Source organism: Vanrija albida, assembly GCF_041260175.1.
Source record: "Vanrija albida strain AlHP1 chromosome Unknown contig_5, whole genome shotgun sequence".
Taxonomy (NCBI): Eukaryota; Fungi; Basidiomycota; class Tremellomycetes; order Trichosporonales; family Trichosporonaceae; genus Vanrija; species Vanrija albida.
Window position 1 is genome coordinate 2,801,248 of NW_027191424.1, and position 24,847 is coordinate 2,826,094.

General features: G+C 64.9%; 10 protein-coding genes across 10 annotated transcripts; 8 read left to right on the plus strand and 2 right to left on the minus strand.

Annotated features, from left to right (window-relative positions):
* Positions 1-164: 164 nt before the first annotated feature.
* On the plus strand, positions 165-1,563 carry Q8F55_007243 (uncharacterized protein; the record flags this gene model as incomplete). Its single annotated transcript, XM_069355681.1, has 6 exons — positions 165-309; positions 342-640; positions 682-979; positions 1,014-1,142; positions 1,176-1,433; positions 1,478-1,563. 6 exons carry the CDS (start codon positions 165-167, stop codon positions 1,561-1,563), a joined length of 1,215 nt encoding a protein of 404 aa, XP_069207752.1.
* A 322-nt stretch (positions 1,564-1,885) lies between these two features.
* On the plus strand, positions 1,886-4,188 carry Q8F55_007244 (uncharacterized protein; the record flags this gene model as incomplete). Its single annotated transcript, XM_069355682.1, has 6 exons — positions 1,886-1,975; positions 2,010-2,610; positions 2,643-2,828; positions 2,861-2,955; positions 2,989-3,461; positions 3,495-4,188. The coding sequence occupies 6 exons, from the start codon at positions 1,886-1,888 to the stop codon at positions 4,186-4,188; spliced, it is 2,139 nt and encodes a 712-aa protein (XP_069207753.1).
* A 157-nt stretch (positions 4,189-4,345) lies between these two features.
* Q8F55_007245 (uncharacterized protein) lies at positions 4,346-6,090 on the minus strand (the record flags this gene model as incomplete). Its single annotated transcript, XM_069355683.1, has 3 exons — positions 4,346-5,748; positions 5,858-5,907; positions 5,957-6,090. The coding sequence occupies 3 exons, from the start codon at positions 6,088-6,090 to the stop codon at positions 4,346-4,348; spliced, it is 1,587 nt and encodes a 528-aa protein (XP_069207754.1).
* Positions 6,091-8,116: 2,026 nt separating this feature from the next.
* On the plus strand, positions 8,117-8,925 carry Q8F55_007246 (uncharacterized protein; the record flags this gene model as incomplete). Its single annotated transcript, XM_069355684.1, has 3 exons — positions 8,117-8,366; positions 8,419-8,819; positions 8,857-8,925. The coding sequence occupies 3 exons, from the start codon at positions 8,117-8,119 to the stop codon at positions 8,923-8,925; spliced, it is 720 nt and encodes a 239-aa protein (XP_069207755.1).
* A 1,364-nt stretch (positions 8,926-10,289) lies between these two features.
* Positions 10,290-12,107, plus strand: Q8F55_007247 (uncharacterized protein; the record flags this gene model as incomplete). The annotated part of the gene is made up of 4 exons (XM_069355685.1): positions 10,290-10,506; positions 10,540-10,933; positions 11,032-11,896; positions 11,934-12,107. 4 exons carry the CDS (start codon positions 10,290-10,292, stop codon positions 12,105-12,107), a joined length of 1,650 nt encoding a protein of 549 aa, XP_069207756.1.
* Positions 12,108-13,679: 1,572 nt separating this feature from the next.
* On the plus strand, positions 13,680-15,366 carry Q8F55_007248 (uncharacterized protein; the record flags this gene model as incomplete). The annotated part of the gene is made up of 3 exons (XM_069355686.1): positions 13,680-13,790; positions 13,835-13,981; positions 14,017-15,366. The coding sequence occupies 3 exons, from the start codon at positions 13,680-13,682 to the stop codon at positions 15,364-15,366; spliced, it is 1,608 nt and encodes a 535-aa protein (XP_069207757.1).
* A 116-nt stretch (positions 15,367-15,482) lies between these two features.
* On the minus strand, positions 15,483-16,209 carry Q8F55_007249 (uncharacterized protein; the record flags this gene model as incomplete). Its single annotated transcript, XM_069355687.1, has 2 exons — positions 15,483-15,917; positions 15,952-16,209. 2 exons carry the CDS (start codon positions 16,207-16,209, stop codon positions 15,483-15,485), a joined length of 693 nt encoding a protein of 230 aa, XP_069207758.1.
* Positions 16,210-16,817: 608 nt separating this feature from the next.
* Positions 16,818-17,922, plus strand: CCC1_2 (Protein ccc1; the record flags this gene model as incomplete). The annotated part of the gene is made up of 3 exons (XM_069355688.1): positions 16,818-17,010; positions 17,048-17,284; positions 17,321-17,922. 3 exons carry the CDS (start codon positions 16,818-16,820, stop codon positions 17,920-17,922), a joined length of 1,032 nt encoding a protein of 343 aa, XP_069207759.1.
* Positions 17,923-18,224: 302 nt separating this feature from the next.
* Q8F55_007251 (uncharacterized protein) lies at positions 18,225-19,403 on the plus strand (the record flags this gene model as incomplete). The annotated part of the gene is made up of 1 exon (XM_069355689.1): positions 18,225-19,403. The coding sequence occupies one exon, from the start codon at positions 18,225-18,227 to the stop codon at positions 19,401-19,403; it is 1,179 nt and encodes a 392-aa protein (XP_069207760.1).
* A 553-nt stretch (positions 19,404-19,956) lies between these two features.
* Q8F55_007252 (uncharacterized protein) lies at positions 19,957-24,363 on the plus strand (the record flags this gene model as incomplete). Its single annotated transcript, XM_069355690.1, has 14 exons — positions 19,957-20,758; positions 20,793-21,446; positions 21,480-21,698; positions 21,743-21,777; positions 21,825-21,901; positions 21,942-22,258; positions 22,296-22,403; positions 22,440-22,575; positions 22,613-22,956; positions 22,994-23,112; positions 23,161-23,200; positions 23,235-23,431; positions 23,467-23,503; positions 23,546-24,363. 14 exons carry the CDS (start codon positions 19,957-19,959, stop codon positions 24,361-24,363), a joined length of 3,903 nt encoding a protein of 1,300 aa, XP_069207761.1.
* Positions 24,364-24,847: the final 484 nt, after the last annotated feature.

The window sequence follows — 24,847 nt, forward strand, 5'->3', positions numbered from 1 at the left end:
CGCCACACGCCGATGGCGACATTGGCTACAAACATGACGCACGCGGCCTACACCGACAACAACGAGGCGATGGCGACGGCGAGCGCGGTGGGAGCGGACGCGTGCATATAACTGCCTGGCTGCATCGCACTCGCCGCCAGCACGCCCTCGCCACCAGCATCACAATGGCACCCGTCGCCGTCGCCGTGGCCGCCCCGGCCCCCGCAGCCCCCGTGCCAGACACAGCCGCCACGCTCGCCGAGCTCAAAGCGCTCTCCCCCCCGCCGGCCATCGCGCCGTGGCTCCCGCCTCCCACAACGACAGCGGACCGTGCGTCCTCCCCCCTGCGTCGCTAACCCCAGTCCCCTGGGCCGAGCTGCAGCAGCTCGACCTCAACGACCTCGACGACCCGGCCCGCCGGCCGCTCGCCGTCGCTGCCGCGCGTAAGGGCCTCGCACACGACGGCTTCCTCTTCATCACGGGCACCGGCGTGTCCACCGAGACGCTGCAGCGTAACCTCAGCATCGCAAAGTTCCTCGTCGAGGGCCTCACGCTCGAGCAGAAGACGCCGTGGAAGGCTGACCTGGCGGCCGGCAGCTACAAGGGGTTCAAGGTTGCCGGGGAGTGGAGCAGCGCCGCGCGCGGGCCGGACAAGGTCGAGGTGGGTGAGCTGGCCGGATGAGCCCGCTGACGAGCGCCCAGCACTACAACTTCGAGTCGCCGTCGTTCACCGCGCCGCTGGGCACGCAGCACCCGCCCGAACTCCTCCCGTTCATCCCCGAGATCAAGGCGTTCGCAGAGCACACGTACAACCACGTCGTGTACCGCATCCTCAAGCTCGTGAGCCTCGCGCTCGAGCTGCCAGAGGACTACCTCTGGGGCCTGCACGACCACACCGGCAACATCGGGCACGCGTGCAGCCGGTACATGGGGTACTACCCCCTGAGCGATGCCGAGGCCGAGGCGGGCGACGGCGTGCTGAGCCGCGGCCACACGGACTGTGAGGACGTGGTAGGGGGCTAGCTGACGCCCAGACAACTCGATCTCGCTGCTCTACTCGCAGCCCGTGTCGGCGCTGCAGCTGCTCACAAACGACGGGCAGTGGAAGTGGGTCAAGCACGTCGACGGGGCGGTTGTCGTCAACACGGCCGACGCGCTCGAGTGTGGGTGCTGCTAAGTGGCTCCGCTGACGCCAGTCCTCTCGGGCGGCCTGTTCAAGGCCACGCGCCACCGCGTCGTCCGGCCCCCGCCCGACCAGCAGCAGCTCATCCGCTACATCCTCATCCACTTTGCGCGTACGCGGCGCGACCTGCCGCTCGACCCGATCTGGGACTCGCCCGTCGTCAAGGCGCACGGCAAGAACCAGTTCCAGGACCGGATTGACGCCGGCGGCGCCGCGCCGACGCAGGACGAGTGGCTGCGCGAGCGCATCCGCCGGACCGGGCACGAGGACTGTGAGTGCGGCTGATGGGGTCGACGGCGCAGCTCACACCCGCAGACTACAAAAACAACACGCAGAACAAGCAGGACAACAAGTGGGTCGAGGAGGAGGTGCTGGGGAGGAAAGTAAAGTACTTTGTGTAGATGTATGGGGTGTGGGTCATGGTGATGGCCGTGGCTTTCGGGATTCGGATTGGACACGCGACCGACGATGGCGCAATGGGGAGATGGGGAGAGCGCATCATCCCCGGGGCAGCAGCATCGCACTTTTTCTCAGTATTGTCGAGCCACCGGAGAGCACACGCAAGAGCAGCTACAGAGAGGGAGCACAGAGCAGGCCTGGCTACCGAGCCGCACATTCTCGTAACTCCACCGGGACTCCACTAGCCCCACCACCACCCCACCTCATTGCGAAAGCCGATATCAGCGACAACCATCGCCCGATCTCCCGCAGCGACAATCGCGAATGCCGCAGGAGAGCAAGCGGCGCAAGGTGGCGACTGGCGACGCGCCGCCCGGCCCGTGGAAGAAGCGCGGGTACGGGCACACGTGCGCGGTGAGTCGTGGCCCACTGCCGCCCTAACGCGCAGATATGCCGCGAGCGCAAGATCAAGTGCGTCGGGGCCGATACGCCGCCGTGCAAGCCGTGCCGTGAGGCCAACACGCTGTGCCGCCCCGCCGAGAGGGTGCGCGTGACGAAGAAGCGCGCGGCGGAGTCTGCGGCGGTCGAAGCTGCCCCGTCCTCGTCGTCCGCGCACCACCCCGCCGCCGAGTCGCTCCTCCAGCTCAAGGGCGAGCGCGAGGAGACGATCGCGGTGCCCGTGTCGTTGTTGGCCTCGCTCGAGGCGCGCATCCGCAAGCTCGAGGGCCGGGACTCGGGCCCGGCGTCGCCGACGCCTGCAGAGCCGCAGCTCGGGTCGCCGCGGTACGACGTAGGGTCGGCCGCGCACCCCGTGTACCATGGCGAGATCTCGATGTTCGACGAGGGCGCCGAGGCGAGGGCGGCCAGCGCCAGCGCGAGCCCTGAGGTGCGGAGGCCCGACGAGGGCGAGTGGTCGGACGAGACGCTGCGCGCGGCCGCGCGCCTCAAGCACCGGTACGCGAGCGCGCACGACGGCGAGAACTGGGTCGAGAGCTACTTCTGCTGGGCGAGCAGCGTCGACGGCGTGGTGCACCGCCCGAGCTTCATCCGTGAGGAGAGTAGCGAGCATGGCTAACGCTAGGCGATATGGCGCTCGACGGGCTGTACTTCTCCGACTTTCTGCTCGTCGCCATCTACGTCACGGGCATCCGCTTCACGACGGGCATGGACGAGCGCGAGCGCGAGCTCAAGGGCGCGCACTACGAGGGCATTGCGATGAGCATGCTGCCCGAGCAGATTATGAACCCGGGCAGCATATCCACCATCCGTGCGTCGTTGCGCCCGCCGAGCTGACCCCAGACGGCATGCTCGTCCTCGCCGGGAGACAGATGGGCGTCGGCAAGATCCAGCAGGCGTGGATGATCTTCGGGCTCGCGATCCGCATGATGCAGGATGTGCGTGTGGCATGCGGACGGCGCTGACGCTAGATGGGCCTGCACCTGCCCGTGTCTGACCCGTCCAAGTTCTCGTCCGACGAGCTCGACATGCGCGCGCGCCTCTTCTGGGGCGTGTACGCGTGGGACAAGACGCTGAGCATGGCGCTCGGGCGCGAGCCGAGCCTCACCCACCGGCCCGGGCTGTCGACCAACGCGCTCCCCTCAGACACGGAGGATAGCGTAGAGTGGGCGCCGCACCTCCCAGGGGTTCGGTACGCGCCGTACCCACGCCAGCCGCTGCTCAAGACGTTTACCCTCGGCCACTACGCCCACCTCATGCTCATCCTCGAATCGATCCTCAACAACATGTACTCGCCCGGCAGGCCGCACCGCCGCAGCCTCGGGTTCGTGCAGAGCGCCGTCGACCAGCTCGCCGAGTGGCGCGCAAGCCTCCCGAGCGTGCTCATGCTCGAGTCGGGCAAGATGCCCGACGTGTGCCCGCCGCCCAATGTCGTGGTGCTCAAGTGGGTCGGGGTGGGGGTAAAGCTAACAGCCAGCATGTGCTACCACACCATCCGCATCCTCGTGTACCGGCCGCTGCTGGCGGATAATGCGCGCCCGGCAAACTCGTCGCGCGCGCTCAACACGTCGTCGACGCTCAACGACCAGACGGCGCTGCATCACTGCCGCGATGCCGCGATCAACATCTCGGAGATTCTCCAGATGTGGGGACGGACGTTTGGCCACTACTCGCACCACTACACCATCCTGTATGGCGGGTTCATCGCCTCGTGCCTCGACATTCTGCTCATCCGGTCCGCGCAGCCGGCGGTGCGCGACGAGGCGCTCGACCGCGTAAAGTACGTGCTTGAAGTGCTCGAGCAGTGCGTGGCGCAGGGCGGATGTGTGCGCAAGGGCGTGATCAACATTCGGTCCCAGCTGGATCGCGTGACGAAGGCGAGCCTGTCACCTCGGCAGGAGGCTGCTGTATCCTCGTCGAATGAGGCTGGCGCTCGGCTCCCCGTTCCCCCGACACCCGATTTCACGGCCCAGGTCGCCAATGTGGCCCTACAGGGCCTCCCGGCTGGGGCGGGGCAGGTCTGGGCCCCCGAGAACGACTTTGGCTGGTTCACCGACGGAAACATGTGGGACATGCCGACGCTGCTCGATATGCTCGCACCCGGCGGGTCTCTTACCCAGGAGGCCTATGCGCAGGCGCTGGGCATGTCCAATGTCAACACCGGGTTGTAAGGTGTAACCGGCTGCCCTCCCGGACTGTAAGGTGTAACCGTCTGCCCTCCGAGACTGTCACCTGTAACTGTGGCTGCCCTCGCCGACTGTAACCTGTGACCTGTGGTTGCATTGCAACACTCTATGTATAATGAATGACTAGATAATAATAAACAACTTAAGCGCGGACAACATGACCGTTGAGCATCTCCTTCTTCTCCTTGTCGTCGAATGCCTTGGCGCTGCTGACCGGTGCACCAGCGAGGTCCTGGCTCTGGCGGGCGTGGAGGGACGCGACATCGGCCTCGGACGAGAGGATGGTCTGCTCCTCAATACGAGCGCGCCTCTTGAGCCTCCTGTCGTCGATGTAGCGGATGATGGCGAGGGTGAGACCGAACGCAAGAATGCCAATGTTGATGCTGAATCCACGGCGGTACTTGGGCTTGTCGTCGGAGCGGAAGATCTGGGCACCGTAGATACCGGCAGTGTTGGCGCCCATGATGACCATGGCCATGGCGAGGGCACGCTCCTCCGAGTCACGGGCCGAGAGCGACATCCAGGCAATGTTGAGCGGGTGCGAGAAGGTACCGAACGTCTGGGTCCACACGACACCAAAGTACTTGACACCTCGCGAGTTGAGCTCGGTGAAGATGCGGTTGAAGATGTAACCGAGCATGTGTCCCGAGAGGCCGACAATGACGGTGGGACCGCGGAGGTTGAAGTGGTCCGAGACGTACGAGAAGACAAAGGACACGGGCACCTGGAGCCAGAAACCGACCGAGGCGAGGGCGTTGGAGGTGAGGGCGGGAAAGCCAAACGAGTTGACAATCGAGGGCGAGTAGGTGTCAAAGGCACGCTGGGGACCGTTGTTGCAGAGGGTGATGAAGAGGTGGATCCAGAGACGCCAGTTGCCGAAAGCACGCTTGAAGGCGTCGAGGCCGATGTGGCCCTTCTTCTTGCCCTTCATGGGGTCGTCGAGGATGACGCGGGTGCGGAGGATCTCGAGCTCGCGGTCGGTGAAGAAGCGCTTCTTAGGGAGGAAGGTGGAGCGGGGGTGCTTGAAGCTGTCGGGGAGGAAGAAGCCAAAGACGAAGCCCGAGAGGACGGTGAAGGCACCCATGAGGGCGAAGAGCCAGAACCAGCCTGGCTGGCCGCCGACGCCGCGCATGTGGAGGATGCCGTAGGCGAGGAGCTTTGAGCTGGCTTGGCCAATCTGGTTGCCAAAGTAGAAGAACATGACGCGCTTGGCCGTCTCAGTGCGCGTGTACCACGTCGACAGGGTCCACAGGCCGCCGGGGATGAAGCCCGACTCGGTCATGCCGAGGAGGAAGCGGGTGGCGATGAAGGGGCCGTAGCCGCGCTGGAAGGCCTGGAAGGTGGACACGATGCCGAAGAGGAAGAGCTGGAGCGTGAGCCACTTGCCGGGGCCGACCTTGTAGAGGACCATGTTGGACGGGACTTCGAAGAGGACAATGCCGAGCGAGAGCATCTGCTGGCCGACGTTGAACTGGTCTTGCGTGATGTGCACATCCTTGAGGAAGTTGTCGGTGAGTGCGTTGGCGATGTTGCCGCGGTCGAGCTCTGCGAAGGGGTTAGTGATGGCCCCGGCGGGGGTTTTGGTGGCCCCGGAGAGTGGGGAGGTAGCGAGGGCGAATGTGGCGCCACTCCCCAGGCCACGGCAGGCACTCACGGAGACAGAAGAAGCCCAGCGTCAGAACAGGCATGATGATAAAGTCCATCCTGGTTTGGTGAGTCTTGTGCCACACCACGTGGGGTGCGTGCCACTTACTTGCGCTTGGCGCGCTGCTCCTCCTCCTTGGTCCAGTTGACGGTCAGGGCGAGGTTCTCCTCATCCTGTGGCCTGGGCGGGCTGTCATACGAGGACTGGTACTGGAACTCCTGGCCGTTCTTCTCGACGGACATTGCGAGTGAGTGTGTGTGGGGTGGTGATGATGGTTAGTGTCTGAATCGACAAGACTCTTTAAACACCATCTACATCGTCTCGGACTCGTAGGCAGGTTTTCCCTGCTCCACACTGATCGTCGCCAACCCCGTCGGCGGCGCCGTCCTCTATGGCGACAGTTGCGCAAGTGATGGCGTCAAGCAGGGTGTGAATAACCAACCATCAGCGTGCTGTAGGGTGAGCGGGCGTTGTTAGGTGAGGCCAGCACCACCCACACTGGCAGGCACAGACGCGTGGCTCGTCTTGGCCCGATGGCGACATTGTCCTGCCCACGCTGATAGTAGCGCCTACGGGGGGCCTGCGGGTGGGCGTTTGGCCGGCTACCGCGTCGACTAGGAGCGCATACACGCACGCACAGTGCTGCCAAACCGAGCGTGTGACCGCTTGCGACGCAGAAAATCTGGAATAACGTGGTATGGGACGTGGGATCAGAGGCAAATCGTCGCAATGCCAAGACACTGGGCGAGGGTGCAGGACGCGGGGTGCCACCCCGGGATGAGGGGGGCCAAGCGCATCCAGTGGCGGCGCCAAGGCCCAGGATCTGGAATGGAGCCCAGCGCCGAGCCAGACGTCATGTTCCTACCGCGGCAGCTGCGGATGAGCTGCACCCAGCCAGGCAGGTCTGTGGGTGCATCTGGACCCAGCACGCGATAAGCACGCCATCAAGATTACACGGTGACGGGCGGGACAGTGGGCGACGATAATGTGATAAGTGGAGAGATAGTGCAGGCCATCACAAGATCCCACGAGATCCTGGCAGCTCGCGGAATGGTGCGAGCGCAGGAACTGCTTGCCCCGCATATTGCGCACGCCACAATGCATGCATCTACGTCCGGTGCGTGGGCAACAATAGCTCTGGTGCATGCATGTGGTGTGCTGGCGCTCATTGTTTCACCCAGGGTGCAGGCTTGGCAGAGGCCACCCGGCGCCTTGGCACGCGTGGCGGCTGCCGCCGACCCGCCAACGCCAGAGCCAAGCGACTCGATCCGGCTCTGTCGACCGCCGAGAGAGTGAGCACGGGCTGCTCGCGACATTCTAAATACGAAGATCACGACGATCATCGCTGTTATCGCGACGACGCCGTCGCCGCGGCTACGGCGTCGGCGTCGCTCTCTCGAATGCCTTGTTGCAACGTCTGGAACCGTCCCGGTGTGGCTGGGGACCGCGGCGCCGTTCTGCGGATGAAACCCCGCCCCCGCCGGCTGGCCGACCGCTCACACCGAGCACACTCTGACACCGGCCCCTTTGCTTGGGGCGAGGTTGGCGCCATTGCGTTGCGCGGGTCGATTCGCTCCGCTGACGTCCGCTTGCAACATCGCTACGAGTCGGTTTTGCGTTTGCCATGTCGTCGCGATCGACTAAACCCGACGAGACAAAGAACATGGCGGACGAGTCGATCACCCGCTCTACTCCCCCACTGCTCCACCCGAGACAACGTGACTGCCTCGAATGTAAGCCACACCGCCCATACCGAGGACCGAGCGCGGGCGGCGTCGGAAAGCGGACGTGACATTGCGGCTGGCATCAGCCAACCTGCCCTTGTCGGAATGTTCAGCACAACTCGCTGGCCCGCATGCACGCCCCGCACTCACGATGGCCCACCCATAAAGTCGCCCTGCGGCGAGTCGCCGCACCTGATAAGATCCAGGCAGGCCCAACGCCACGTTGACCACGCGGCACACGTGGCATTTCCTGGAGCCCCAGACGATTTTGCGGTCGTACGCCGCTCGTGACGTCTGCGATTGATCTTATCGACCTGGCGAGACTCGAAACATCTGTGGACAGTCGCCGATAAGCGCTGCGCCGAGAACGAGGATGAGCAAGCAGGAGGCATGGGGCGTGGTTAGCGTCGGGCGCTCGCGACGGCTGTGTCAGCGGCGAGCTCGCGGCGAGGGGTATAAGAGGGCTGTTGGGGTGACTTGACATTCCAACACGCTCTACTTTCACAGCTCACCTTCCCAACCTCACCACAACTCACTCCACGCAATGTCCGCCGCCACCCCCCAGTCTGAGCGCGAGGCCCACGGATGGCCCGCCGCCCCGCGCGACCTCGCCGTCCTGGTCAAGGGCACGGCCAAGGGCAAGGCCTTTTCCGCCTCCGACTTTGTCGTGCCCGACACGCCGCTGGCCAAGGCCGTCGAGCAGTACGCCAAGGACAACCTCCCGAGCCAGACGTTCTCCCACTCGCACAGGGTGTACCTCTACTCGAAGGCGATTCTCGCGCAGCACTTCCCTGGTAAGTGGGAGGGGAGGGGCGAGAGACCGGGCCACACGGCTAACGCCCCCAGACTGGAAGCTCACCGACGAGACCCTCTTCCTCACGTGCATGATGCACGACATCGGCACGTCGCACCACGCGCACCGTGACACGCTCATGTCGTTCGAGTTCTACGGCGGCTTCCTCGCGCTCAACCTTATCCAGAGCCACGGCGGGGCCAAGTCGCAGGCGGAGAGCGTGTGCGAGTGCGTCATCCGGCACCAGGACCTCGGGACGACGGGCACGCAGACGCAGCTGGGCGCCGTGATCCAGCTGGCGACCGTGTTCGACAACGCCGGCCTCAACCCCGACCTCGTGGCGACCTCTACCATCGAGAGCGTCGTCAAGGCGTGGCCCCGCGACGGGTGGAGCGCGTGCTTTGCCGAGAATGTCGCTGAGGAGATCGAGCTCAAGCCGTGGTGCCACTCAACTGTGGGTATTGGGCGAGGGAAACGAGCTGACGGGGTAGCACATCGACAACTTCTCGGGCCTCATCATGGCCAACAAGCTCATGGAGCCGTACGACGCCAAGCTGTGAGCGGGGGAACCAATCTGGAATCTGTTGGGTTGATGGGGGATGGGTTGATGGGGGGTTACCGAATGAACACCATGAGGCGACAGGTTTGCTGGTGGGGCGTCGTCTAGGTGACTAATCGTGGCTCAACACTCACAACTTGACCACGGGGAGAGAGTCGTTCTCGGGCGAGCATGTTCTGCGTTCTGGCCAGTCCCATCATCATCAACAGCGACCCAGCAAACAACGCATTGACACTGATCCGGCCTGTGCCTCAGACTCGGTTGCCCCGCATCCCCATGGGGAGGAGACTCTTACGATCTCTCATCTGCGATCCTCCCACATCTGAGGCGCAGAAAGGCCGAAGAGATTACAGACGGGCAAACCTCGAGGCATTCCTTGCCCGAGATGCAACGAGTCGGCGGTGGGGGGACAAGTGGACCCTCCCAGCTCGTCCTCGAGTACAACCACGCGCTTCCTTCAGCCGCGAGGAACACCCGGGCGATCCGTCCAGATGGGCCCAGAAGAGGTGATTTGCCTCTCAATCGTCGGGGGATGCCGACCACATTGGGAGTCATCGCAGCTGAGTGCGTCGTCGTCGTACTCTGCGTCCACAGACGAACCACAACTTCGTCTTCCTTTGGCCGGGAGGAACGACGGGCGGCTAGGCACGCCGGTGCCAGATACTGGGGATAGTGTTGGGGACGAGGAGTGTCAGGTGATACGAGTCGCCTGATGTCGTCGTGTTTCGTGTGTCGCTGCCGGCGCATGCCAAGCAACACGGGGCGGCGGTTTGTCCTTGGTTTCACCGCTGCATCAACAGCTGCATGCGTCCACGGCCAGCATAAGGAGTTTCTGAAGAGCGCACCTCGCAGCTTGACGACACCAGATGCGGTCTGTCATGTGGCCTGCCTAGCTGGCGTTGTCAGCGAAGGAATGTAGGGCGACGGCCACGCGCCTCGCCGCCGGCTGTGGCGCGCGCCACTCGCGTGCACACAACGTGCCATTAGCCGTATAGTGTGACCTGACCGGCTGCTGGCACTGCCCGATCCCACGCCGTGGCGCACAATTGCATGCATACGGCCTGTCCGAGACCTGCCACGCCTGGCCCTTGGAGCTATTCATCGGGACGCGCGATATCCGCATGAGAGAATGCACCAGCCGAGGGTGCGCGATCCGCTCATTCATGCAGCAGCGGAAACGGCACGCAAACCTGGGCTAGCGTTCCTCGGAGGTCGACAGCCGCGTGACGGCCAGATGTACGCAGAGCCTCGTCAATTGCGACGGGACAACCAAGCCTGTGGGCCTCTGGGCATCTGGCACGACGAGGAGCATGCATAAAAGGGGGAGGCGGGGGGTGGTTAGACAGCTCCCACGAGCCTCCCACCATGACCAACCCAGTACCCGACACGACGCCGGCGTCCCAGGTGTCCGAGACGGTGCCGTTCGCGCACGTCGACGACTGGGACATCCCCGGCACCGAGGTGATGCGCGACCACGACGGGCTGCAGTTCCAGCGCGAGGCCGGGGGCAGCGGGCAGGTGCTCGTCCCTCAGCCGACGCTCAACCCGCACGACCCGCTCAACTGGAGCGTCAAGTGGAAGGGTGGGTGCTGCTGAGAGGACGGGCTGACAGCAGCGCTCGTGACAGGCGCACAGGCAATCTTCACGTTCATCGCCGTGTCGACGTGCCTCAGCCTCGCGCCGATGAACGGCATCCTCGCCCAGCTGTGGGGCAAGGGCCCGACCGATACCGGCATGCTCACTGGCGCTTTGGTCATCGCGCTCGCCTTCTCCAACCTCATCATCGTGCCCTGCTCCAACATTTTTGGGCGACGCATCACCACCATTGTCACCACGGCGCTGTCCTTCTTCCTGTCCATCTGGGAGGCGAAAGCGACGTCGTACAACTCGTTCCTCGCCTCGCGCATCCTGACCGGCCTCGCGATCGCAGGCTGCCAGACCCTCATGGTGCAGGTCATCGCCGACCTGTACTTTATCCACCAGCGCGGCCGCCTCATGGGGCTCTACTTGTGCGTTGTTTTCGTGCCTCCGTTCCTTCCGTTCTTTTCCGTGTGGCGCAGAACGAGGTCCCTGTGTCCCTGTCCACTCCCGGTGGCTGACGCCACAGCACTGTGTTCTTCCTTGGCCTCTTCATCGGGCCCGTCATCAGCGGCAACATGGCGTCGTCGTACGGCTGGCGCTCCTTCTTCTGGCTCACGTTCGCGCTGCTGGGATTCGCGCTCATCGCGCTCGTCGTCGGCGGCCCAGAGACGCGCTGGCGCAGGGGCGGCGCCGCCGCCGAGCAGCAGCAGCAGCAGCAGCAGGCGCTCGAGGAGCCGTCGGACAAGGAGGCGAACACGCCCGGAGTCGCCGACGCCGAGGGGGGAGGGGTCCGCTCCCTCGTGGGCAAGGGATACCCGTCCAAGCAGCAGTGGAGGCTGTGGCAGCCGCTCGACGCCGACTGGCGCCAGACGCTGTGGTCCGACTTTGTGTCCCCGCTGCCCAAGTTTTTCAACCCCATCCTCCTCTGGGTCGGGGTGACTCTCGCCGGTGTCCCGGCGTGCCTCCTCTTCTGGAACCTGACCCAGGAGCCTATGCTCGCCGGGCCGCCCTACAACTTCTCGCCGAGCGCGATGGGCTACTGCAACTTTGCGTTTGTCGTCGGCGGCCTCGTCGGCCTCGCGACCGCCGGCCCGCTGACCGACTACGTGTCCAACAAGATGACGGAGCGCAACAACGGCGTGCGCGAGGCCGAGTTCCGCCTGCCCACGCTCATCCCCTTCGTCGCCATCATGACCGTGTCGTACGCTGTCGGAGCCGTCGGCTTCCACAGGCACTGGCACTGGGCCATCCAGGTCGTGATCGGCTACGGCTTCACCGGCGTGACTGTGACCACTATCCCGGCGATCGTCGTCGCCTACGCCGTGGACTGCTACACGCCCGTCGCGGGGGACATCATGGTCGTCGCTACGGTGTGGAAGGATGTGTACGGGGTGAGTGTGCGCACTAAGGCTCTTGCTTACGCCGCAGTTTGCCATGTCGTACTGGGTCTTCCCGCTCATCGCCAAGAAGGGCATCCTCACGCCGGCCATGGTGCAGTTTGCCATCGCCGCATTCCCCATGGTGCTGGCCGTCCCACTCTACTTTTACGGCAAGAAGCTCAGGCGCTGGACGCGCGGGTCGGCGTGGCACAAGCCCAAGTAGGACGGGGGCGCCCACGGCGCGGCTCGGCTAGTCTGCATGTATCGTCTTCCCAATTGTCTCCTTGAATAGGGAGGAAGCGCTGGTCGCGATCAAAGAGCACTAACGCGCGGCCCGCAGCATGGGTGACAGGGGGAGGCGGCGGGGATCTGGCCAACAGCCGCGGCTATGCGTTTGTTTGCAGGAGGCGCATTGGTTGCCGTGGCGGCGAGGTGACGGGACGAGGCAGAGTAGACGCCGAGGCACATGCTGGCTCCTGTCCTCTGCGAAGGAGCAGGACCCGGGGCAGAGGTGACAGCCCTCTCCGTATCGGCTCTGACCCGGTCACGTCCAGCACATCGGCTCCACAGCGATCCGAGACCATGCCGAGGGCCAGTTCCTCGGGTCCTCAGTTCGCTGGAACCATCACTAGTGCCCGGCACCGGCGGCGCCCAGGGGCACGCCGGGTGGTCCCCTCGCCCATCCCCAGGCCTGCGGGGCGGTAGGCTCGTCCACACAGGCCGCCACGGGGCCGGCGGCGTCGCTCGCGGGGTGGGCGGACGCGCGGGGGGCGGATGCTACTCGCGGCTATGTAGGGCGTGCAGAGGGGAGAGGGGGCCAGTAATAGCCGCGGCTGAGACCGCACATGTCCGCCAGGCTCGTCGTAACTTGCATCGGCTGCATTCCTCGTCCTCGCATCCTCGCGTCCTCGCATCCTCGCATCTCTCCGCCACTGTTAGGAGAGCCGAACTACACGACACGGACACACGTGCCTCTCCGCTGCCTCCGGGCTGCGGCTGTAGGCGGTCCCGCTGAGTCACGGCGACGCGGCACAGCGGCGCGGCATAAAAATGTGCCGCCCCAAAGCTGGCGGCACACGGCGAGAGTGACGAGGCGGCTCTCCTGGGTGGTGTATCTTTGCCCGATCTACACCCCACCCGTCATCGAGGCCGAGTGCCTGCGCGCAGCCCAGCGCGCGCAGCGTTCGCCGGCGGACGGACCTGTTCGGCCGTGCACGACCCTGGAGATCCCTGGGCACATGGGCACGTTAATTGCGGCAATGGCACCGTGGGCCAATGGGAAGCCGCTTTCTGACGTCAGGACTGGACAGCTGGTACTCGGCCACACCCTTGGAATGTCAACTTTTTCGAACGGCCCACCGTGGTGCTCTCTCTGAGCGGTTGGAGTGTGCTCATCGCGATTCCGAGCCGGCGGCCGTCGTCTTGAGCAGTGGACGGGGGAGAGGCCTGTCTACGACCGCTGATGCTCCGCTGACGAGTGTCTACTCCTGCTCGCCCTGCTGCCTGCCCGAGGTCCGACGACCAGCGGCCCCCTGCTCCCCCTCTTAATAATAGCCATGGACCCAGCGAGATAGAGGGACATCGGCCTTGCCACCCTCAAACCAACCCCTACTTCCCACCACAAACTTTGCGGACACCTCTGCGGAGGCTCGGTTACTACTTGCCCCCAGCCAACCCCCTCGCCTACCCCCCAGCCAACCCCCTCGCCTACCCCCTCGCCTACCCCCCTCGCCTCGCCCCGAGCCTCGCACCTTTTAACCCCCAGCGTCGACAACTCACCACCACCCAACCCACCATGTCATCACTCGAGGCCGCCAGCTCGAGCAAGAAGGCGCTCACGCTCTGCCTGTTTCAGTCGCTCGCCGGCGTCATCTTCGGATGGGGCAACTCGGCAGGCTCTGGCCTGGTGAGTGTGGCTGCTGCCCACGGGACACGGCTGACAACTCGCAGTTCAACATGAGCGCCTACAAGGAGCGCTTTGGTACCTGCCACGACGGCATCTGTGCGCTGTCTACCATGCGCCAGTCGAGCTTCACCGGCCTGCTGTGTCTCGGCGCGCTCGTCGGTGCCGTCGGCGCCGGCTCCATCTCTGAGAGGGTAAGCTGCCACATGCTCCCCCAGCTCACACTCAGATCGGCCTCCGCCTCACCTGCATCATCTTCATCGTCATCCACATGATCGGCTCGGCCATCGAGACATCAGGCATCAACATCCAGCAGGTCTACTGCGCCCGTGTCCTCCTCGGCCTCGGTATCGGTGCCACGTCCGGCCTCGTCCCCGTGTACCAGGCCGAGGCGGCGCCTCCCCGCTGGCGCGGCCTCATCACCGGCTCGTACCAGGTCTGCGTGACCCTCGGTATCTGGGGCGTCGCCATGTGCTCGTGGGGCATGAGCCACTACAGCGGCAACGTGTCGTGGCAGCTCACCGTCGGCCTCGCAATGGCCTACGACCTCGGCCTCCTCATCGGCTTCTCGCTCCTCCCCGAGTCGCCCCGCTTCCTCGCGAAGAAGGGCCGCTGGGACCAGTGCCGCAAGAACCTCGCCTCGCTCCGCTCCCTCCCCATCGACCACCCGGCCATGGAGCACGAGATGGAGGTCATCCGCCAGAAGACGGCCGAGGACGAGGCCCGTGGAAACGTGCGCTGGGCAGAGGTCTTCTCCCCCCAGGACCGTATCCTCTACCGCGTCATGATCGGTGTCCTCGTCCAGGTCGGCCAGCAGCTGACGGGCATCAACTTCTTCTTCTCGTACGGCCAGCAGTTTGCCGCCACCGCCGGCCTCGACAACCCGTACATCTTCCAGATCATCCTCGCGTCCGTCAACATCGGTCTCGGTTTCCTCGGCATGTACGCCGTCGAGGCGCACGGCCGCCGCAAGGTGCTGCTCACCGGCGGCATTGCCATGTTCATCGGCCAGATCGTCGTCGGCAGTGTGTCCAAGGCCCACCCGCACAGCAAGCAGGCCGGCGACGTCCTCATCGCCTTTACCTGTCTCTTCATCGCCGCGTTCGCCTCGTCCTGGGGCCCGGTCGCCTGGGTCGTGTGCGGTGAGACGTTCCCCATCCGCATGGCGGCGCGCTGTGTCACCCTCGGCACCGGCGCCAACTGGCTCATGTCGCTCGTCATCGCGTTCGCCGCGCCCCAGATCCAGAACCGCATCGGCACGGGCATCTGCTTCGTCTGGGCCGGCGCGCTCGCGTTCGACGTCCTCTTCTGCTTCTTCTGCATCCCCGAGACCAAGGGTCTCTCGATCGAGGAGATCGACGCGCTGTATCTCTCGCGCACGCCCGCCTTCCTCTCGTCCAAGTTTGTCGCCCAGCAGCAGGCCGTCTCGTCGCGCATCGATGAGAAGGCCTCGGACCAGCGCCGTGAGTCGCAGGCGGCCGAGCCAGTGTCGTCGTCCAACAACTCGGTCCACACCATGATCGGCGAGGGTGCCGCGCCCGCCAAGAAGGAGAAGGAGGGCCGCACCGAGGAGGTGTAGTGTCGCCGCCTCAAACCCCACTGTAGTGCATCGCATCTAGCCCGTCCCGCAGCATCTTGATACCCAATGCATAATGTACAATGCTCCTGGCGCCGGGGGCCTGACTCCCCGAACAGCTACTCCCCTCGCGGCTCGCGCACGAGAAACCGGAAAGTGTACGTCCCCCACGTCCCGTCATGCTCCTTGCGCGCGTACTCATCCAGGTCGACCGTAACCTGATTCACGACCCTATACCCGTGCTTCTCGAACGCGCGCACCCCGCCCGCATGGTCGCTGAGGTGAACCCACGAGCGCGCGTTGTACCGGTCCGCCTGGGCCGCCGCCCACCCGATCATGGCCGAGCCCGCGCCGCGCGACTGCGTGGCCGGGTCCACAGAGATGCCGGTACAGAAGAAGCTCTGGCGGTCGTTTGCGCGCGCGGCCAGGCCGTTCATGTGCCCCGACGTGATGTTGCGCATCTGCTCGAGCGGGGGGTCGGACTCGCGCACAGGGTGGTCGGGGTGGGATACCGGCGCGTCGAGGGGGGCCGTCGCGGGGTCGGGGTCTCGTGCCTGCAAGTCAGCGGCGTCGATACTAACTACTCACCCCGCTCAGCCGCCAGTTCGAGTAGCCCACCATCGTACCCGTGCCGTCGAGCACTTTGATCATCTGCACGGCCGGGTCGGAGAGCAGGTGCTCGAGGTAGTCGGCCGGCTCGAGCTCGGACCCGAGGTCGGTCACGCCCTTCTCGTGCATCTTCATGCGCGTGTGCGCGTCGTGCTCGAAGGCGGCTTGCCCGATCGCGCTTAGCCGCGGCAGGTCGGCGCGCGTGAGCTTTTCGATGGTGTAGGTCGGGGTGGACATGGCTGCTGGTGGTGGGCGGGTGACGAGGAGACGACAAGACCTTATAGGTCGTGCTCGCTCGGCACCGAGGCCGTATCCGTCGCCGATGCTCGATGCCTCGACTCCAAGTTGCCCGCCGCACCACGCGGTGCAATCTCGGCTCGGCGGTGGTGGAGGTGAGCGGAGCGTTTGCGGCGTTTGAGGCTTATGTAAACTCTTCACTGCCAGAGGGAGGGCGATGGTGCCTGCCTGCGCTGCAGAGACAACCGATAACCCTTGTGACTTGCAACGCTGGCGTGTATGTACGATACAGAAGGTTAGGCGACAATGCCACTCCGCGGCTCAAGTGCCTCATGGATCTGCTGAGCCGTTGTTTGTGGGGCGCTTCTATGGGTGGTCCTCACCCTGACGCCGGCAAGCTCGCCCCACCACACCGAGTGGCTCGGGCCTCTCCCTGCCCATGCCTGTTTGGCCGTAGGCGCTTTCAGCGTGGCCTGTGTGCAACCGTTTCAGACGATGGGGAGCCCAACCAATCGCGTTCAGCGCATTACACACCAGCAGAGTGCTGCATCGTGGCGAGCGAGCGATAAAGGACGATCGAGGCGACCGTGGCGGCTCTCCCCACCGACATGAACCAGAAGACGTTAGCGATCACGACGGCTGGGACGACACCGGCGGCTGCTGTACCCCTCCGCCCTCGCGCGCCGGCGCCCGCTGTGGGGGTCGTGTGGCATACTGCTCCCGCGACATCTGACCCGACACAACGCGCCGAGCTCGCGAAAGGCAAGTGCGATGCGGATGCTGCCACCCGCGAAGTATGCTGTGAGCCGACTTGTGCAGACGACGTCTGACGCCTCAGGCAGGGAGTTCGTCGCCGACGACAAGCGCCATCTCGTAAACCCGGCAGTGGTGCGCGACCTGTGCGTTGCCCCCGACGCTGCCGCTGACAGCAGAATCATCGGTCTGAGCGACGGCCTCACAGTGCCGTTTGCGCTGACGGCTGGCCTTTCGGGCCTCGGGTCGCCCAAGCTGGTCGTCACGGCCGGGCTGGCCGAGCTCATGGCCGGCGCCATCTCGATGGGGCTCGGAGGGTTCCGTGAACAGTTCCCTTAGTGCTACGCTGACACCCCAGTCGCGTCAAAGGCCGAGCTCGACCACTACCGCTACCTCGCGGCGCAGACGCACGCCAACGCTGCACGCGCGTGCGACTCGGAGCTCGAGCGCAAGGTCTCGGCCATCCTAGGACCGGTGGGCGTCGGCGCGCGGGCAACGAGGGCAGTGTACGCCGAGTTGCGGGCGAGCGAGGGGGCTGAGGAGGGCGGCGAGCTCCCACCGGCCGGGAGGACACGCCTGCTCGGCGTGTTCCGCCGCCCGGCGGACGCGCGGCGCACGGGTCTGACGGCGTTCCTCCTCAAGTTCGGGGAAGGCCTCGAGCCCGTGCCCCTTTCGCGGCTGTGGGTCTCGGCGGCGACCATCGGCCTCGCGTACTGTATCGGCGGGCTCATCCCCCTCATCCCGTACTTCTTCGTGCACAGCGCCACGCGCGGGCTGCTGTACTCGGCCGTCGTGGCGGGCGCCGTGTTGTTTGTGTTTGGAGGGTTCAAGACGTACTTTACCGGCGCGCGCGGCGGCGTGTGGGGCTACGCGTGGGGCTGTGTGAGTACGCTGCTTGTTGGTGGTCTGGCTGCTGGTGCTGCGTTCGGGCTCGTCAAGGTGCTGGAAGTGCACGGGTAGAGAGGAAGTGGGAGGAAGGAAGACGGCGTGGGGAGGGTTGTGAACATTGCTTGGTTATGTAGTCTTTTTATTTGAGCCCCACAGTTGTCGATTAGATTACCTCAACCGCTGTCGACTGGGCGCTATGACCGCCGTTGCCATTTTGACGCGTGACGCGGGCGGGCGGGCAGTCGCGTCAACCGCGGAAACATCGAACAAGGAAGGTGGGCGGCGCGCGCGCTCTGCCAAGACGACTCTAGGCTATATAACGCTGGCCGTCACCCCACAACTTGCTTTCTCCCATCCCACTTCAACACAGCCCCATGTCCACCCTCCCAAAGTCTTGGATCACGGCCGGCAGCCGCGGCCTCTGGCAGATCAAAGGATGGACAACCTACTCGACCATCCCGTACGACGTCCTGCCACCAGTCACTCCAGAGGAGGACTTTGCCTTCCTCCGCGCACTGGTGCCAGCAGAGCCCGCCAACGGCGTCAACGGGGCCAGCGGCCACTCGAACCGTACCGAGGCTAACGGCACCGAGGCCAACGGCACCGAGGCCAACGGCACCGAGGCCAACGGCACCGAGGCCAACGGCACCGAGGCCAACGGCACCGAGGCCAACGGCACCGAGGCCAACGGCACCGAGGCCAACGGCACCGAGGCCAACGGCACCGAGGCCAACGGCACCGAGGCCAACGGCACCGAGGCCAACGGCACCGAGGCCAACGGCACCGAGGCCAACGGCACCGAGGCCAACGGCACCAACGACACTGCCGACAGCTCTGACGAGGAGTCCGAGGACGAAGACATTGAAGACATGCACTTTGCCGACGAGAAGAACATCGACGCGCTGCTCGACAAGCACATTGCGACCGCTGCGACTCTTGGCCTCGAGCTTCCCTCCTCCTTTATCGACTTCTTCAGGAACCACCGTAAGGAGGGCAAGAACATCCCCACCCCGACTGCGTGCTACTTCAGCCTCGGAACGCGGTTGATCAAGATCAAGGGCGCACCCTCCAATGCCCGGGGGCTCCGCTTCCTCAACGACCAGCAGAGCTGCGTGTTCTGGCTGCTTGTGTTGGAGCCGGGCAAGCCCACGGCCGTCATCAGCGGGTACCCGATTTGGGACGACGACGAGGACGAGGACGAGGAGGATGAGCCCAAAGCCCAGGGTGCGGAGGGTGTCAAGCCCGACGGCGCTGAGAACGATGCTGCGGAGGACAAGCCTGAGGACAAGCCGGAGGCCGACGAAGAGACCACCAACGACCCGAATGACTGGGACTCGAGTTACGAGCTCGCTGGACCGGCCATCTGCGCCGCTTCCTTCCCCGAGTTCATCAAGCGCCTCTTCATTGAGAACACGCTTTGGTTCTCGCTCGGTGGGTGGGGATCGGACAACGGGCCGCCCCAGTCGATTCGGCCAGAGCTCGAGGCCTACCGCGAGGCTGCGACCAAAGCAGTCGAGGAGGGCAAGGTCCCGGCGGCGCTCGGCGAGGAGTAGGGCTCGGCTTCGGATCGGACATTCGGTTGTTCTTGTCTCATACTTTTGGGGAGTCTGTGTGTATTTATGCTGTGCTGCGCGTCATGTTGTGTCATCGTGCCATTGGCGTTGCTGTTATCAACGGGTGGGTTGTTGGCCGCGTCGGCGTCGAAGTCGCAGTCGTAGTCGGGTGTAGTTGTCGATCGGTCGATCCGACCGCGTCGACTAGGAACCGATACTGACTCCGATCTGACGTGACGCCATTCCGCACCGCTGTGCCATCGCAAAGTCAACACTCGCAACGACGCGTACGCATTGCAGAGCTCCGTGCATGAATGACACGCAGACAGGAGCAAGAGTTCCCAGCGCATTCAAGGCCGTCGCAACATGCATGGCACGATGATGTCGGGATTACCGTGAATAGCAGGTAGAAGCGAGCACAGCTTCGGCCCGCAGACCGAAGTGGAGCACCACGCAACCCGCAGCCTGAGATCCCACCAGACACGCAGAACATATCTTGCCCGTTGATTGATCCTTCTCTTCAAGCACACCCCCGCATCCGATAACACCAGCGATGGCCGGGCCCTCGCGCAGCGGAAGTGCGCACAACCCCACGCCGCACAGCAACAGCAACGCGCCATCCCCCTCGCCCTCCACCGCGTCCCTCGCGCCGACGGTCAACTCGCAGCGGACCAGCCGCATCATGTACGACCGGGATGCGCCGCTGCCCGCGCTGCCTGGCTCCGCCGGAGGGCCCCCCGCACCCCCCTCGTACTCGCGCGTCGACGAGGTCCGCAGCGGGCTGGTGCGCCGCGAGTCGGCGCTCGAGAAGGCGCGGCGCAGGCTCAGCCAGATGAGCGTGAGCAGCCAGGCTGGGCCGAGCAGCGAGCAGCAGCAGCAGCAGCCGCAGCCCCAGCTCTCGCGCTCCAACTCGGTGCTCAGTGTGCACAAGGACCTGCCGTCCGCCCCGGCGGCGTACTCGGCGCCCCTGCCGCCCGGCGCGGCGCCGGCCTCGCCTGGCCAGCTGCGCCAGGCGCCTGGCTTCGTCGCGCCCGAGATCTCTCACCGCACCTCGGCAGCGTCGGTGAATTCACCTGGGCTGTACGACCCAGGTTCCTCCCGCTCGTCGCTGCAGTCTCCGCCCAGGATCGTTACGCACCCCGAGTTGCAGCATCGCGACTCGCACCAGTCGACCTCGTCGTCCTTCTCGGCGCCCGCGCCCAACTTTCCCCACCGCCAGTCGACCTCCTCGTCCTTCTCGGCCACGACGCCCCATGACCGCGTCGCTCAGTTGCAAGGGCTCGCGCCGCCTACCGGGCCGAGCGACTACCCCGCCCACGAGCCGCTCAGCCGGACGAACAGCGCCGGAGAGTCGAGTGAGTACATGGTCTGGTTCCAGCTGACAGTCAGACGCGCTCGGCGTCGAGCTCCTCGCTCAGTCCGAAGTCCTCGACACGCGCGCTGCGGGGCGCGAGGATGGCCTCGTCGACGTGTGGTTCAACGTCAAGGGCGAGATGCCGGCCCTGCCCAACCTGGCCGACTTTGAAGACCAAGCGGTCGACAAACGCGACCACAAGAACTCGCCATGGTACCAGCAGGACGACCAGAGCCCAGACTACGATGAGAGCCAGGCGCCGCAGGGCAGGGCGCCAGCGTACGAGAAGGGCGAGGTGGGCGTCGCGTACGAGAACAAACGCGCGCAGACCGAGGCCGAGGACGAGTGGGAGGACACCGACTCGGACTCGGACGCCGAGCCCGTGCCGAGCTACCCGCCCCGCAGCCTCGGCCTCCTCGAGGGCGAGTGCCCGCCCATGTCGATCGTCATCTTCGTGGTCGGCTCGCGGGGCGACGTGCAGCCGTACCTCGCGCTCGCGCTGAGGCTGATCGAGGCGCGCGGGCACCGCGTCCGCATCGCGACCCACCCGCCGTTCAAGGCGTTCGTTGAGGACGCCAACGAGCGCCTCGAGGGCAAGTTTGACGAGAAGGGCAAGCCGCTCTTCGGCAGGCTCGAGTTCTTCGACGTCGGCGGCGACCCCAAGGAGCTGATGGCGTACATGGTCAAGAGTGAGTGGCAGGGTGCGCAGCGCTGACGGCTAGACCCCGGCCTCATGCCCGGCTTCGAGTCGATCAAGTCTGGCGAGATTGGCTCCAAGCGCAAGATGACGCGGACGATGCTCGAGGGATTCTACCACTCGTGCTATGAGCCACACTTCTCTGGGCGGCCGTTTGCCGCCGACGCGATTATCAGCAACCCCCCGTCGTTTGCCCATGTGCACGTTGCCGAGGCGCTCGGTCTGCCCCTCATCATGTCGTTCAGTGAGTGCCGAGTTGGAGCAAGTTGGGCACTGCTAACTTCACAGCTATGCCGTGGTCTCCAAATCGCGACTTCTCGCATGTGAGTTGGCTGGTGGACATTTGAAGAGGCTTGACTGACATCCCCAGCCGCTCGTCAACGTCCAGAACTCGAACGCCGAGCCTGGAATGACCAACTTCCTCAGTTACGCAATGGCAGACACACTGTAGGTGGACGCCGCTTCGGAAGTACCTGCTCACCATCAGCATGTGGCAGGGCCTCGGCGACATTATCAACGAGTTCCGCGTCGACACGCTCGACCTGTACCCGCTCAGCGTGCTGACCGGCCCCCTGGCCACGCACCGAATGCGCGTTCCCTTCATCTACGGGTACAGCACGTGGCTGCTTCCCAAGCCCGACGACTGGAGAGATAACATCGACGTCGTGGGCTTCTTCTCCCTTCCTTCTGGCGAAGTCAAGTACGACCCGGACCCGGCGCTCATGAAGTTCCTCAAGGCCGGACCACCGCCGATGTACATTGGCTTTGGATCCATCGTCGTAAAGAACCCAATGAAGCTGACTAGTAGGTGTCCAACTGCGACAGACGCTCACCTACCCAGTGGTCATCATCGAGGCAGTGAAGCAGACCGGAGTTCGCGCGTGTATCAGCGCTGGCTGGTCCGACCTCGGCGGCGTCGACGTTCCCGACAGCATCTTCATTATCAAGGGTGGGTAAGAAACCCAGGCTTGGCTAACCCACACAGGCGATCTCCCTCACGACTGGCTGTTTGCCGACGGCAAGATTTCCGCAGTGTGTCACCACGGCGGAGCTGGCACCACGACGGCTGGCCTGCGCTGCGGCCTGCCAACTATCATCGTGCCCTTCTTCGGCGACCAGAAGTGGGTGTCACTCTCATCTTCATGCTGACCCACGCAGGTTCTGGGGCGACGCCGTCGCCAGCGCCGGGGCAGGCCCACCGCCCATCCCGCACAAGAAGCTGACAAAGGACAACCTCGCCGCGGCCATCGAGTTTGCACACTCCAAGAGCGCCAAGCGTGCTGCCCAACGTATCGGGCGCAAGATCTGCTCGGAGGACGGAACCCTCAAGGGCGTTGACAGCGTCCACCGGTACCTTCCCCTCCATGTCATGCGCTGCGACATCAACCCGGACAAGGTGGCATCGTGGTGGAACCGCAAGTACCGGCTGCGGCTGTCGGACGAGGCGGCTGGTGTGCTGGTCGCTGGTGGCGCCCTGCAGTGGAAGGACCTGGCTCCGAACCGTGGGTTACATCCAAGTGACTATGCTAACCCACGCAGGGCCTAGCGAGTATCTCACGTCTCGATCCTACGCCGACCCCGTCACGGCGACGACGCAGGCACTGTTCAGTGTCATGACGAAGCTGATCACTGCCTCGTCGCAGATGTTCTACGATCCTGTGAGCAGCTGACCGACGGACATCAGCCTCTCAGCTGACACGCCGCAGAAAAAGGGAGCGCGCTCATTCGGTGTTGGGATTCCAAAGGGTAGGTTAGCGGAGCGAGCCCAGCTCACGCCCAGCGTTCGGCGACATTGCGCCAGCCCTCTACCACGGAAGCGACAACGTCCCTCGCATCATCAACTCGCGTGTCCGCGAGCGAGGGCACATTGATTCCTTCGGGACTGGTGTCCGTGAGGGCTTCAAGGACCTCGGCTATGGCGGCCTGGACGCCCTCACGGGGCTATGGACCGACCCCTACGACGGCTGGAGGACAGGAGTGGGTGCTGATGGCTGGGATGTGCTGACGTACAGGGGTATCTTGGTCTGGCCGGCGGCATGGGCAAGGCTTGTGAGTTGCGCATCTTCCCAGGTAGCTCAACTAACCACCCAGTCCTCAACGTTTGGGCCCGGCCCTCGACTGGCGTCATGGGGCTCTTCGTCAACACGTACAAGGGTGCGGACAAGCACATTCGCGCAAACATGGACGTCAACGTCCCCGACCGGATCCAGCGCACGCCGCGAATCGCCATCTCCGAGGAGGCTGCCAAGGCCCTAACGCCAGAGGCTAATTCGCGTATCCTCGAGAGGTTCAATGCCATGACCTCGATGGTGCTCGTCAACCAGCGGCGCAAGGCGTACGACCGGAACGCGCGGGAGAACGAAGCCAGAGCGCTGAGCGACGCGGACCAGGTCATCCTCAAGAAGTGGCGCGAGGGCGGGTGGTGGATGCGCCTGCTGCCCCCGGAGCGCGGCAGCCGGTCGCTCACGGCCAACGCCAACTCTGCAGTCTCGCGCGCGCAAAAGGCGCGGGACGTGGCGCAGCGCGAGACGATCGTCGCGGCAGCGGCGCACACCAAGGCGTCGCACGCGACGCTCAAGGCGCAGAAGGCGACGGCCAAGGCGGGCACCAAGACGGCCAAGGCGAACGGGTACTTTTCGCGGCGGTCGGCGCGGAGTGCGACCAAGAAGGCGAAGAAGGAGCTAGCCAAGGCTGCCAAGGAGGGCGAGAAGGCCAACGTGGCGACCGAGCGCGCGACGCTCGCGACTGACCGCGCGACCGACGCGGGGTTCAAGGCGCAAGAGGCGACGGCGATGGTCAACGCGACGAAGGAGCAGCCGGCGCTGCCGCGCAAGGATAGAAAGGCGATTGTCAAGCAGGCCAAGGAGAAGCGGAGGGAGGGGAGGGGTGGGGGCGAGGATGAGGAGTGAGGTGTCGGATCTGTAGCATGTACGGGGTGTGGAGAAGCGCATCGTTGTTCGTGGCAAGCTATGCGCAGGCGGTTGCAGCCGGCCAGTCTCTTGGCCTGCGCAGCAGGCGGAGACGACCGAGTCCAGCGCGGGCGGTGGTGAGACGTGGCGAAAGTCGCCGATCGACCGCCGCACCTCGCGGCTAGGCAGAAGGGCAGGCGACCCCCGAGCTCGGCGCTGCGAGCTCCGAGGCCGCGAGCTCCGCGCGGCTCTCGGCCGACGGGTCGAGCTCGCAGGTCGCGTGCGGCGCAGTGGCTCCCGCCACCTCCACTCTATCGTGCTGGCTGCCGCATCAGCCCCGATGACGCGCCGCCGCACCAGCGAGTCGGTCAATACCGCCATCGCCATCGCCATCGCCATCCCCAGCGCGCCAGCGCCAGCACCCGGCCATGTCCGAGGTCGACCGCACGGTCCGGCCCGGTCAGCCCCTACGGACCGACCTGTC